At 41.3% G+C, this 13,802-nt stretch overlaps 1 protein-coding gene across 1 annotated transcript; it reads left to right on the plus strand.

Moving 5' to 3' along the window:
• The first annotated feature begins 11,596 nt into the window (after window positions 1-11,596).
• Window positions 11,597-12,189, plus strand: LOC147631348 (uncharacterized). Its single transcript, XM_086809077.1, has one exon. It carries the CDS (start codon window positions 11,685-11,687, stop codon window positions 12,045-12,047), a length of 363 nt encoding a protein of 120 aa, XP_086665203.1. The 5' UTR covers window positions 11,597-11,684; the 3' UTR covers window positions 12,048-12,189.
• Window positions 12,190-13,802: the final 1,613 nt, after the last annotated feature.

Below are 13,802 nucleotides of genomic sequence, written 5' to 3' on the forward strand. Positions count from 1 at the left end.
AGGCGACCTTGAAGAAAAGGAGGCAGCTGCGAGAGGAGAGCAGCAGTGGGGGCCTCTCAGTGTTTGTGAGGAGGAGCAAGTGGAGACGGCTGGGAGCCGACGAGACGGGAGGAGCCCAGAGTGTTTTGTGGGTTAGCTGCAGCAGAAGGCGCAGCTTGGGCTCTGAGACGGGAGGAGCTGACGAGACGGGAGAAGCCCGTGTGTGATGTGGGTGGCTTGCTGCAGCCACAGGAAGGGCTGGGGGCTCTGAGGAGCTGCAAAGAAGCGAGCAGCGAAGGGAAGAGTGCGTGGATAGAAGGAGCTGAGTTTGGGTGGCATGTGCAGCCGTCCGCCTGAGGAATTGCCTGGCAGGTGTGATGCTAGAAGGGAAGGCGCTGGGGGTGCTGGTGTTTTGTAGGAGCTGGAGCAGCCGCGGATGACTGCTGGGAGCAGACGGGGAGAGGACACCGCCTATGGGCTGATGAGCGCAGTGGGTTGGTGCAGCTGGAAGACGAGTGAAGGAGCCGCTTTTGCGAAGTGTGCTGGGGGCGCTGCAGCAAAGAGTGGAAGACAGTAAAGAGGGGGACTTGTTGAAGGCTAAGGTGTGGAGACCCTTGAGTTTGGGTGACGTGTGCAGCCAGGAGCACAGAGGAGCTAGTGTAGAAGGCACTGGCTGTAAGGTGACGGGCTGGAGTAACAAATAGTGGAGGAAGCCTTGTGTGGCAGCTGGTACACAAAGGAAGAGAACCAGAGAGAGAGTTGGGTTGATGTGAAGCCGGCAAGGGCTGGTAGCATGCAAGCAGGTTCTTTTGCTTGGGCTGGTTATTGGCTTGGTGGTAAGGTCAGAAGGGTGACTAGTTCTATGCTTTGGGAGACAGACAGAGTGGAGGTGTAGCAGAGGGACCTCAGCTGGAGTGCAGTGCAGAGAACGAGAAGGGCTGCTGCAGAGAAGCAAGGAGCGAACGGATTGGGAGCGACCAGGAGCTGGAGCAGGCGATTGCGAGCGGGTGCTGGGTGAAGCTGGTGTTTGGGATATCTTGGGATATCCAACTCTGTAAAGGTCAAGGTCTGTTTTGAAATATGAGTCTTGTTCATGCTCTTTGGTCTGGTGTTCTGGTGTGTTTGCATGCGTGTGTGGAAGTGTGGCATGCTATAAGGGCGTAGACAGCTCTACCGCTTCCGTGCCATCAACGTATCATAGTACTACACCACATGGCATGACTCCATGGACCTAACGAGACGTTCCATTTATATGATTTTGTGGTCCTCTCTTCCCTTCATGCTTTCTTTGCAAGGTCAGATGCATTTGCACGCTCCATATTTTGTTCCCTGCCAAAGTTATACCTGAAGAACCAATTGAACATCTCACCAAGAACACCATATTGGGAAATATGGGAATTTCCCACAAGTTTGGGACACATGGTCAAAAGTTTGGATTAACCATAACTTGAACACCACTAATCCAAAATGAGCGCTTTATAGCTCTTTAGATTCCAATTTTCAAGCGCTTTCCAACGATAGGTCATATGATAGGGTTTTGAGAAACTTACAAACATGTTATCCATGCCCCCTTTTTTAAGTATTCAAAAATAGGAATTGGGAAATTCCCAAATTCACTAATATGGTGTTCAAGATAGTTAGTGCACACTTGTCCTCCTCCATACCACGCGTGTTCTTGAAATAAACTCCTCTTGCACGATAATGGGACTTCTTCATGCCTTGTGTGCTAAACATATCTAGGGACCCATACTTATTCATAAAGTACGCACCATGAGCATAAAGAATATGCTGCAGGCTGAAGTTGGATAGAGTTAGCCATGGAAACATGTTATAAGAGAAACATTATAAATTTAGAAGAGGCATACCATGTAATGTGTTAGGTTTGTTTCTCCCCAGGATGTCACAAAACGGACTTTGTAAACTCAAGTAAATCTACTTGGAATTGAGTCCTCTGCTGTGTAGTGGTATGGCTTTGATTCATTAAGCGTAGCACTTTATTGAAGGTTGCCCACACTTTTCTACATTGATTGACGACAATTGGATCGACCTCATTGTCAGTTGTGACTTTGCACAAGTCCTTCTAGAGCTCCCACTCTTTCTCCTCTTGTCCTACACCTGATTACTTAATCTTCTATCAAGCTTCTTTGGGGGTTTCACAAAGAATCTTCAAGCTTTTGCCCCACTCATGGAAACCTATTCAGAAACCTCATGGCTGTCCCCTGTGTCCTTAACTACTATGACATCCCAACAAGGAGTTGAGTAGCTCCTCTACTTTACCCAATGCTTCTTTTGATTGCTGAGTTGGTTTCATGGGTGAAGGCATAGTCGATGTGAAGCTTGAGCAAGCAATCAAATATTTGCATGCAAGGTGCAAAAGTGCACGTTGTCAAGTGGAAAAGAAATTATTGGATTTCAGCTTTTGTCCTTCGTACGATTTGACTCTTCAAGCATGGGGCATTGCAAGATGCCTCCATCCCATTCTCTATCTTCTACTTGGTTGTGCTCATCCTTGAAATCTTCATTCTTATCCTCGTCCTCGATCTTGGTAGGTTGTGCCCTTTTCTTCCCTTTCTGGTTACCCTTTTTCTTGTAGCCCCTTATGTAGAATGGGCAAGGATATAGAGAGTTTACTCCTTGCTTGCGCCCCAGCATACACTTAATAGTTTTTAAGTCCCCACCCAAGTGCCAACCCACATCAAATGTCCCTATACCCTGAACATCAAGCTTCTCACGTGCAATTTGAGCTTTAATGACCTCACTGATGAAAGGAATCTTGCTAAACATCCATGCAAGAACTTCATGGGTCTCTTTGGGCACTTCAAATACACCCAAACACCATATCTCTTTCTTTGATTGAACACTGAAAGATGGTGCTCTCAATTGGACATTTGGCCCTGTGACCTTAGAGGTGTGCATAGCATCATTCATCAGTGTTATGTTGAGTCACTCTAATCGACGGCCCTTTACTATTTGACATTCATCAAGCTTTAGTATAAAAGAGACTTTTCTCCCAAGTACTATAAAACAACATAATGTAGACATAATAAAAACTCATTTATCAATAGTTTCATGGTAAAGTAAACAAGCAAAAGCACAAACTCAGTTATCAACCATTTTATAGTAAAGTAAACAAGCAAAAGCATAAACTAATGTACTCACCCTCTTGAGGTAATTTGTAGAAGGAAATCATTGCTTGTTGTAGCTTTTTCAAATCAACAAATATATTGTTGAACCTTGTGTATGCAAAACTTTGTCCTCAACCACTTTGCTTGTACTCACCATGGGAGCTTTTTTCCCACGTGCTTGTTTCTTTTGACCCCCTTTCTTCTTCAGACTAGGAATTACCATTATGTCTTCTACATATTGGTATGAGCCTAATTTCAATATAATATTGGCATCACTAACCTTCTTTGAAAATCTTACCGCTTGAGGAGCTGAAAATAGATTTTCAGTAATTCCATTCTTCCACAGGGCATCCCTGAGGAGTTGATGTATGGCTTCATAGCCCCTTGTGCTAATACCAGCTGCATCACAAGCACTCTGAATATCAATATCTGATACAAAGTTTGAATTTTTTTTCAATACCTCATTACTGACTGCCTCTTGAATCAACTTTGATTTTAGTGCACAAATAAAAGATAGCACATGTATGTATATTCTTTGTGAAGTAAAGTACTCAGTAATGTTATGCAATCCTCGTTGGAAGTACTACCACATGCATCCAGTAGAAAATTTTTGAAACACAAAAACAACAAATGGACAAATTAAGTCGAAGACGACATTTTGACTATTTGCAGTAGTGAAACCAAAGTGAAAGCTTTTATGAAACAACATACCTGGTTGCCATTACCCTTCTCTATTACGGGCGCCGCCTTTAGGTGCAAGTGTCTCTCTTGAGGAGAGGCCCCTTTTACGCTCTCTTGGGCCATGAGGGGTGCTCTTCAAATTAGATATGCTACCTTTAAGCTTAGAAAGCTCTACATCCTTTTTTGATATCAATTCCTTGAGCTCCTCTACCAACTGATCTAAAGCTTGAGATTTATGTTGAAAATGATATATAGTTGAGTTCATCGCATGAAAGTGTTTGTAAAGCTCTTGTAACTTGCCTCTTTCTTGTGTCAATAATCTTTTGGAGTAACCTAATAAACCATGCTCCCCTCTCTCCACAAATTGAAGAAATGTTGGTAGATTATGGAAGTTTGGATGATAATGCGTGACGGGATCATTGGGATACAAGCGCCCATCTACCCAAAGATCTACATGTTTTTGGCATGTTGCTCTACGCTCACTCAAGGTTTGAGGATCCTTTGGGTCACTGTGTTTTGTGGGTGCATACTCTTCTAGCAAAGTCACATGCACACTAGATCTCCGTCTGTGTGAGGAAGTGGGTATGTTGGTTATATTAGATAATGCCATTCTGAGTTGAGAAGATTAGTGAAATGGAATACAATGCTAGATTAAAGATGTTAATGATTTATGAAGTGGAAGGGGCTCGGAAGGGGAGGGAGAGAGAAACACCAAATGAAGGAGGGACCTTTTACCAATCTTCCATATGCAGATAAATTAGTGAGGAGACTTAGTGAAGATTAGAGAAGAGGACTAAATAGAAATGATTAGGAGAGAAATGGAGAGAAAAATGAGTGTTTTGGAGAGAAATTAGTCCCAAAGTGTAGGGCAGGGAGGGAGAGATATACCAAGATTTCCATGGAATCATGCTATAGTAGTGAAGAAGAGTAGTGTAGAAAATTAGGGGGGAAACTAGGTGGATATTTCAAAGCAGTGAAAAAGAGAAGATTTTGGGGAAAAGTAGAGGGAAAGTGAGATTTTGGGGAAAAGTGGAGGGAAAGTGAGATTTCGGGTAAATGAGGAAAAAAAAAGGGATTTTTTATAAGTTGGGGGCAAGTTTGAGGCTTAAAACAAGGAAAAATGGGGGGAAAAAAAGTCATATTTTGTATCAATCTTACCCATGAGATTGTTGAGGTAGAAAGTAGAGAAGTTATGAGGATTTTGGGGAAAAGTGGAGGGAAAGTGAGATTTTGGGGAACAGTGAAGGGAAAGTGAGATTTTGGGGAAATAATGAGGCTCATAAGAAGGAAAAATGGGAAAAAAAGTCATTTTTTGGGTCCACCTTACCTACGATATTGTTGAGGTGGAAAGAAAAGGAGTTATGAGGCCTTGCCCACTACTTTCAAAAAGATAGAGAGAGAAAGTGAAGAGGAGTAGGGGTCCCCCTACTTTTAGAGGTGGGAAGTCTATGAAGGGGCGCAAAATCTAGGCCAAAGTCTAGGCCTATTCATTGCACTTGTCTCCTTAAGCATGCACATTTTTAGCTTTAATCCCTTAAAATTAGGAATCCTTACAAGGCCCTCCATAGTCCAAAAAACCTCCTAATGCCAAGGATGGTTAGGTGGCCAAGATGGCAAGCGCAAAAAGAGCATCAAGAATTGCGGGCAAGGTGTTCCAGGTCCTTCTTCTTTCTATAGTATAAGAGAATGGTCTTGGGGCAAAGGAATTAGTTTCATGTGGTTTTGTAACAGTAGTGTGGATCATACTTGGAGAGCATGTAACACCATGTGTCAATCACCTATTAGGCCCCCAGTTGTTTGGCCAGTGGGACAAGGTACAAACTTGAATGTGGATGAGATCCGAGCATTGGAGGCTGGTGGGTTTATGTTGTAAAAGGGACAATGTAAAGAAGCAAATGATGTAGACCTATGTTTAGATGCTATGGGAAAGAATTCATCATACACATGTGTCGATTTTTAAATGATGGTAGGTGCTGGATGACCATATTGTTCATACAAGTACCTGTATTTTGTATATTTGCATATCTTTGGGTTAGATGCAAACCATAATATGTTTATACATCAACCCACTCTAAAAAAGGAGGACCTAATGATAATGTTCAGCAGCACGATAACAATGTGAAAAGGACCTTGTGCTGTTGATGACATTGTACTGTAGTTTTGAAAAGATCCTTCATGTTTCGATAATAAAATGCCATTTGTCTCAATTCTCTAGCAAGGACTATTTACTTTTTGTCTCAATTCTCTAGCAAGGACTATTTACTTTTTGTTTTTTACATGTTTTAGAGCAGGACAATTAATATGGTTATATGCCAATGGCTTGAATATGTTTATTCCATTCATCTACTTTTCTAAATAAAGGGGATAGCCATGCATCTACTTTTCTATATTTAGGGAAAAGCCATGCATCTACTTTTCTAAATTTAGTGGGTGGCCATGCAAAGTACTTTTTTGCTTTGTGTATCTATAAATTTAACCCCTGTCTCTTACTCTAATACTCACTTTCAAATCTTGGTGCCTTCCTCTCCCTCTTGTTGTCGCCTCTCCCTCTCGTTGTATTTCTCTCCCTCACTATTGTTCTCTTCCTTACAACCTTACCAATCATTAACTAACCTTTGCTCATATCTAATGGCTTCTTCCAATGGCCCTAACTATACTTTGAAGAAAACCTTAGATAGGGTTTGCAAAGATTTATGTAAGAAAACGGGCGGAGATGTGACAAAACATCTCATAATCATGACAGAGACCTGCAATCTTTGGATAAAGATGCTATAGCAGATGAGCCTATTCATTTTGGAAATTTATATGTGTGGAACACGAAGATTGGAAATGCTATCGGCACTTGGCAAAGTTACGGGTATATTGCTGAAAAGATGGAGGAGTCCCTAAAACGAGAGGAGGCGTTAAAGAATAGAATAGCCCAAAAAAGCGTATAGGTGTAAGAATCATAGGTAGTTATGATATGTTATCAATTTTAAACAATGTTTGATTGCAATAGCCCTTATAAGTACATAATTGCAGATGTAACAGCCTTCTTTGGAATAAAGTGGTCTCAACTATAGATCTTCTTCTCTTTTGTATTAATTGCCTTGGTGAATTTTTGGTTTGTTTGTTGTGTTTTGGTTAATTATGTAAATTTTTTTATTTGCCGTATGTTTTGAATAATAGTTGTATTTGGAAGGTGTATATGAATGAACTTGGTTTTATCTGTAATTGATTTAAGCAATATTTTCGATCCTAAGGATGTAATATCATCATGTTCTTTTATCGCTCTCACTCCCTCTCGCTCTCGCTCTCTCTCTCTCTCTCTCTCTCTCTCTCCCTCTCTCTCTCCCTCTTCCTCTTAAATACTTAGGCCATGTTCTCAATCATAATTGAAAAATTATTGACCTTAATAAATTTACATTCTTCACTACTTCTTAATATCTAGTACGCAAGGCATAGTAGATATCTTGCCTAGAATGAAATTATCTTGTATGTAGAATTCTTTACATTATTCATCTTATTAATTGTACTCACATGCAATGATATGTCGTCACATGGAATGATATGCCGTCACATGCAAAGGCTTCAAATCATATACAATCACATGCAATGACATGCAACAATATGAAAAGAGAATGGAGCACCATGCAATGACATGCACTTGTAATAACATCCAGATGTAATGCCATGCCATGCAATGCAATGTATTCAATGGCACATGTATACATTAACATGCAACACTATGCAAAGAGCATGGAGTACCATGCAATGACATGTACATGTAATAACATCCATATGCAATGCCATGCCATGCAATGCAATGTATTGTAATGGCACATACATGCATTGACATGCAATTGGATAATAAAGAGCAGGTAATGTCATGTAAATGTAAAAATAAGAATGTAGAAAATAAACTCACATGCAATGCTATGCAAATTCATGTGAAGATGAGGGAGAGAGAGAGAGAAATGAGGTGAAAGAGAGACAAGGGCCAAAGGGAGGGAAGAAGAGATTATGCATAGGGAGGGTGGAAGAAGGAGAGAGAGGGAGGGAGAGTGGGAGAGTAAAAGGCGGGAGGGAGGGAGAGGGAAATGAAGGAGAGAGAGATAGAGAGGGGGGGGAGAGGATAGAGAAAGCTGCCAAAGAGAGCGAAGGATAAAGAGAGTTAAGAAAGAGAAGGATAGAGAGAGTGAGATAGGGAGGATAGAGAGAGTGAGAAAAGAGAAGGATAGAGAGACTGACAGGGGGAGGATAGAGAGAGTTAGCAAAGAGAGACAAGGTTAGAGAGAGTGAGAGAGGGAGGGTAGGACTAGAGTGAAAGGGACGGAAGAGAGAGAGAGGGGGAGGGAAGAGAGGGTGGCAACAAGAGAGAGCAAGGGTGTTGTGGGCTGGGCCGGGTTGGGCAGTAGTGGGCGGAGATGGTGGTGGGGCAATAGTTAGAGAGAGATTGTTCAAGTAGAGAGAGAGAGAGAGAGAGAGAGAGAGAGGAGCTAAGAAAAACTCCCTCCACCAAGCTCCCTCAAAAAGCACAGTCTTATATAAGAAATCCTCCTTTGCATAGCTAGAAAATCTCTAAAACTTTCTGCTATATTTAAAGATTCCCCATCAAGAGAGCAATAAAAAGTTCCTTGTGTGTGTGTGTGTGTGAGAGAGAGAGAGAGAATTTTTCTTAGCCTTCAGTCAGCATTGAGAGTATCATATCCCTGTGTACTTATATTGTCAACACAGGATACTTGTCACATATGGAGCAGAATTCCACTGCACAAACAAAGTGGGAGTCACTTTCATTTGTAGCGACTATTGGAAATACTGTATTATTTGTCATCTTGCCGGTGCAATGTGACCTTTAAACCACAGACAGCAGTAACCTATAACGAGGTTGACTTAGTACGTAGCCTGAAGTGCTTTCTGGGCTCCATACACGTGTTGAAGCAGCGGCTAAACGCCGAAGCGTACCCATAGCGCAGGCCTCCTTTGTGGAAATCGAGCCCCCAAGGGTCCTAATGGTAAAAAGGAGGACCTAATGATAATGTTCAGCAGCACGATAACAATGTGAAAAGGACCTCGTACTGTTGATGACATTGTATTGTAGTTTTGAAAAGATCCTTCATGTTTCAATAATAAAATGCCATTTGTCTTAATTCTCTAGCAAGGACTATTTACTTTTTGTTTTTTACATGTTTTAGAGCAGGACAATTAATATGGTTATATGCCAATGGCTTGAATATGTTTATTCCATTCATCTACTTTTCTAAATAAAGGGGATAGCCATGCATCTACTTTTCTAAATTTAGTGGATGGCCATGCAAAGTACTTTTTTGCTTTGTGTATCTATAAATTTAACCCCCTGTCTCTTACTCTAATACTTGGTGCCTCCCTCTCCCTCTCGTTGTATTTCTCTCTCTCACTATTGTTCTCTTCCTTACAACCCTCACGAATCATCAATTAACCTTTGCTGATCTCTAATGGCTTCTTCCAATGGCCCCAACTATACTTTGAAGAAAACCTTAGATAGGGTTTGCAAAGATTTATGTAAGAAAACGGGCAGAGATGTGACAAAACATCTCATAATCACGACAGAGACCTGCAATCTTTGGATAAAGATGCTAGCGGATGAGCCTATTCATTTTGGAAATTTGTATGTGTGGAACATGAAGATTGGAAATGATATCGGCACTTGGCAAAGTTATTAAAGAATAGAACAGCCCAAAAAAGCGTATAGGTGTAGGAACCGTAGGTAGTTATGGTATGTTATTAATTTTAAACAATGTTTGATTGCAATAGCCCTTATAAGTACATAATTGCAGATATAACAGCCTTCTTTGGAATAAAGTGGTCTCAACTATAGATCTTCTTATCTTTTGTAATAATTGCCTTGGTGAATTTTCAGTTTGTTTGTTGTTTTGGTTAATTATGTAAAATTTTTTATTTGCCGTATGTTTTGAATAATAGTTATGATAGAAGAGTTGTATTTGGAAGATGTGTATGAATGAACTTGGTTTTATCTATAATTGAAAGCAATATTTTCGATCCTAAGGATGCAATATCATCATGTTCTTTTATCGCTCTCACTCCCTCTCGCTCTCTCTCTCTCTCCCTCTTCCTCTTAAATACTTAGGCCATGTTCTCAATCATAATTGGAAAATTATTGACCTTAATAAATTTATATTCTTCACTACCTCTTAATATCTAGTACGCAAGCCATAGTAGATATCTTGCCTAGAATGAAATTATCTTGTATGTAGAATTCTTTACATTATTCACCTTATTAATTGTACTCACATGCAAAGGCTTCAAATCACATACAATCACATACAACAATATGAAAAGAGAATGGAGCACCATGCAATGATATGCACATGTAATAACATCTAGATGCAATGCCTTGCCATGCAATAATGCAATGTATTTAATGGCACATGTATGCATTAACATACAACACTATGTAAATGACATGCAACACTATGCGGCAAAGGGCATGGAGTACCATGCAATGGCATGTACATGTAATAACATCCATATGCAATGCAATGTATTGTAATGGCACATACATGCATTGACATGGAATTGGATAATAAAGAGCACGCAATGTCATGCAAATGTAAAAATACGAATGTAGAAAATAAACTCACATGCAATGCTATGAAAAATTCATGTGAAGATGAGGGAGAGACAGAGAAATGAGGTGAAAGAGAGACCAGGGCCAAAGGGAGGGAAGAAGAGATTATGCATAGGGAGGGTGGGAGAAGGAGAGAGAGAGAGTGGGAGAGTGAAAGGCGGGAGGGAGGGAGAGGGAAATGAAGGAGAGAGAGAGAGAGAGGGGGGGGAGAGGATAGAGAAAGTTACCAAAGAAAGCGAAGAATAAAGAGAGTTAAGAAAGAGAAGGATAGAGAGAGTGAGATAGGGAGGATAGAGAGAGTGAGAAAAGAGAAGGATAGAGAGACTGACACGGGGAGGATAGAGAGAGTTAGCAAAGAGAGACAAGGTTAGAGAGAGTGAGAGAGGGAGGATGGGACTAGAGTGAAAGGGACGGAAGAGAGAGAGGGGGAGGGAAGAGAGGGTGGCAACAATAGAGAGAGGGAGTTGTGGGCTGGGTTGGGCAGTAGTGGGCGGAAACGGTGGTGGCAATAGTTAGAGAGAGATTGTTCAAGTAGAGAGAGAGAAGAAAAACTCCCTCCACCAAGCTCCCTCAAAAAGCACAGTCTTATATAAGAAATCCTCCTTTGCATAGCTAGAAAATCTCTAAAATTTTCTAATCCTCCTTTGCATAGCTAGAAAATCTCTAAAATTTTCTGCTATATTTAAAGATTCCCCATCAAGAGAGCGATTAAATGTTTCTTGTGTGTGTGTGTGAGAGAGAGAGAGAGAATTTTTCTTAGCTATGACATATTCAGTCAGCATGGAGAGTATCGTATCCCTGTGTTATATTGTCAACAAGATACTTGTCACATATGGAGCAGAATTCCACATCACAAACAAAGTGGGAGTCACTTTCATTTGTAGCGACTATTGATATACTGTATTATTTGTGATCTTGCAACTTGCTACGGTGCAACGTGACCTTTAAACCACAGACAGCAGTAACCTATAACGAGGTTGACTTAGTACGTAGCCTGTAGTGCTTTTTTTCTGGGCTCCATACACGCGTTGAAGCAGCGGCTAAACGCCGAAGCGTACCCGTAGCGCAGGCCTCCTTTGTGGAAATCGAGCCCCCAAGGGTCCAAAAAGTAAAAGGCCAAGGCGACTCCCCTAATCGCTTTTAAGCGCAAACTAAACCACGATAATTAACGTTCAGTAGCTCGGCTGAGCGAAGGTTATAAATACAGCTCTAGCGCTCATAGTGGAGGCAATACACGAGAGAGCTAGAGCAATTGCTTGCTTGCTCATACCCTACAAACAGCTCTAGTGAAAATGAAGAAGACCTTCGTGCTTGTGGCTATGGCATTGGCGCTCATTCTGGGGCGCTCCCAAGTGGCAGAGGCAAACTGCACCATCAAGAATAACTCCAACCAGAACGTCCTCATCCTGCCAGTCGTGGACGTGGCAGCTTCCATCGTGCTGAACGTGGGCGCTTCCGTGGTTCTGCAGCCAAAGCAGCAACAGTGCTACTTCAAGAACAACCACTCCGGCAACAAGAAAGGCCCCGTGCAGCTGGTTGATGGGGGTCTCTACGTCATCGTGGAGGCCAGTATTACAGGTGAGCTGAACTTATGCGTCGCCACTCTCCTCGGTGGAATCCTCGATATTGGTGCGGTTATCCTTGCTGGGATTTGATGACATGCATGAGAACTATATTGCTACTGTAAAGTGTTCCTACATTTACCATCTTTATCTTTATGTAAGGTGTGGGGGCCATAAATAAGGTTTTAGGTTCTCATGTAGTTTGCATGTGGAAGAAGGAAGTTGTTGTGTATTATCTTGAATGGTTCAATGACAAGAAAAGTAAATTAATAGCGCAAGTCTCGCGCATGGTGGCTATAAGGTATCGGTACACATGTTGTCGCTAGCATGGGGCTAGTTGGGGTTAGCTGAAAAATATAGGGGATTTTATTGCCTACTACCTCCTTCCTTGGACCTTCTTTCATCTCTAGCATTGCCTTCTATTCTTCCTTGGACTTTCTTCTATCTCTAGCATTGGTTCTTGGGTTGGTGTTTCTATTGGAAAAGCATTTGCTTAACACTCCTCCCTCATGATGTTTTTGTGGGTGACGAATGTGCTCTATTTTGTAAAGCCCCCTTTATGAGGAGTAGCCATTGTGGTGAGCACTTGAGTACTCGACAGTTTCCATTTTAGACACTGGATAGTGGGAGCCAAGTGTAGCCAGGAGACAATTTATGTAGTCTTGGCACTCTGCCAAGTAGGATCACTACAACAAATGAAGAGCACAACCATATGAAGAGCCATAAAAATTTGAAAGGATCTATAAACGGAATTCAACATTTACACGGCTATAAGCGTGGCTATGGGCACGGCTACGAGCATGCGGCTACTGCATTTACAACAGCACATATAGCCACGTACTGTCTGCCAAAAAAACAAGGATAAAATGGGTGAGTTATGTGAGGACATGTGTCCCCACATATCTCACTCGTTCTCTCCCCGTTTTTTTAATCACATTATTTAAACTTTTTTTTAAAAGACAAACACTTAAAACACACAAAAAAATTGTAATACAACAATGCCATGGTTTTTATTACTTATAAATTATGTATAAAGTTGCAAAATACATAAGGCTTTTATGTCCCAAAAATGAATAAAGATGAAGATACTAATTAAATTAATTCATTGTCTTCATTTTTATCTTCACCTGCATCTTCACCACGTGCACCACCACCTTCATCATTACCGTCACTTTCAGCATCCCCGTCTTCCTGCATTAAATAGTGATACAATGCAAACATGTTAGCCACAAGCAAAACAAGTTGGTTAAAAATCGAGTTTAGAGTCTCACCAAGTTGCCTTGCCGAGCTCGTTGGATATCTATCTCACTGATCACTTCCAAGAATTTGAGACACTCCCAAGTGTCCACTTCGTTGTGGTTCTTGCAGCACCTATTCTCCCCAAACGGTGGAGGCTGTTACCCTTTCCTATTATAAATTTGAACATGCATGAGATATGAAAATTATGACGACACATGAAATAAACTTGGTGAAAATGGCAAAGAGAAAACTTACAAATTGTGCGAGCCAAACATGTCTTTTGTTCGGATCTATACTTCATCAACTTTAGTCATTGCCTCGTGTGTGCCACCTTATGTTGAGTATCCTACCTAGCTTCCTTCTTTGCCTTCTTCTAGCCTCCCTTAATAAGGCAGTTGTTGGCGAGCAATTGTTTTCCTCCTTTCATGCACCTCCTTGCACAAGACCTCCTATTATTAAGCATCTTTATAATGCCATTCCTCACCCACTCGTCAAAAAAATGTGAGTGTGTGTGGTGGGTTTGGAAACCACTCATGTATGTACTGAACTACATACATGAAGTCTTTACCTTTTTGTTCTCCCCATGGTTTGAAGGAATCCTTATAGATT

Source organism: Cibotium barometz, chromosome 15 (assembly GCF_041138505.1).
Source record: "Cibotium barometz isolate CiBa-2024 chromosome 15, ASM4113850v1, whole genome shotgun sequence".
NCBI classification, from domain to species: Eukaryota; Viridiplantae; Streptophyta; class Polypodiopsida; order Cyatheales; family Cibotiaceae; genus Cibotium; species Cibotium barometz.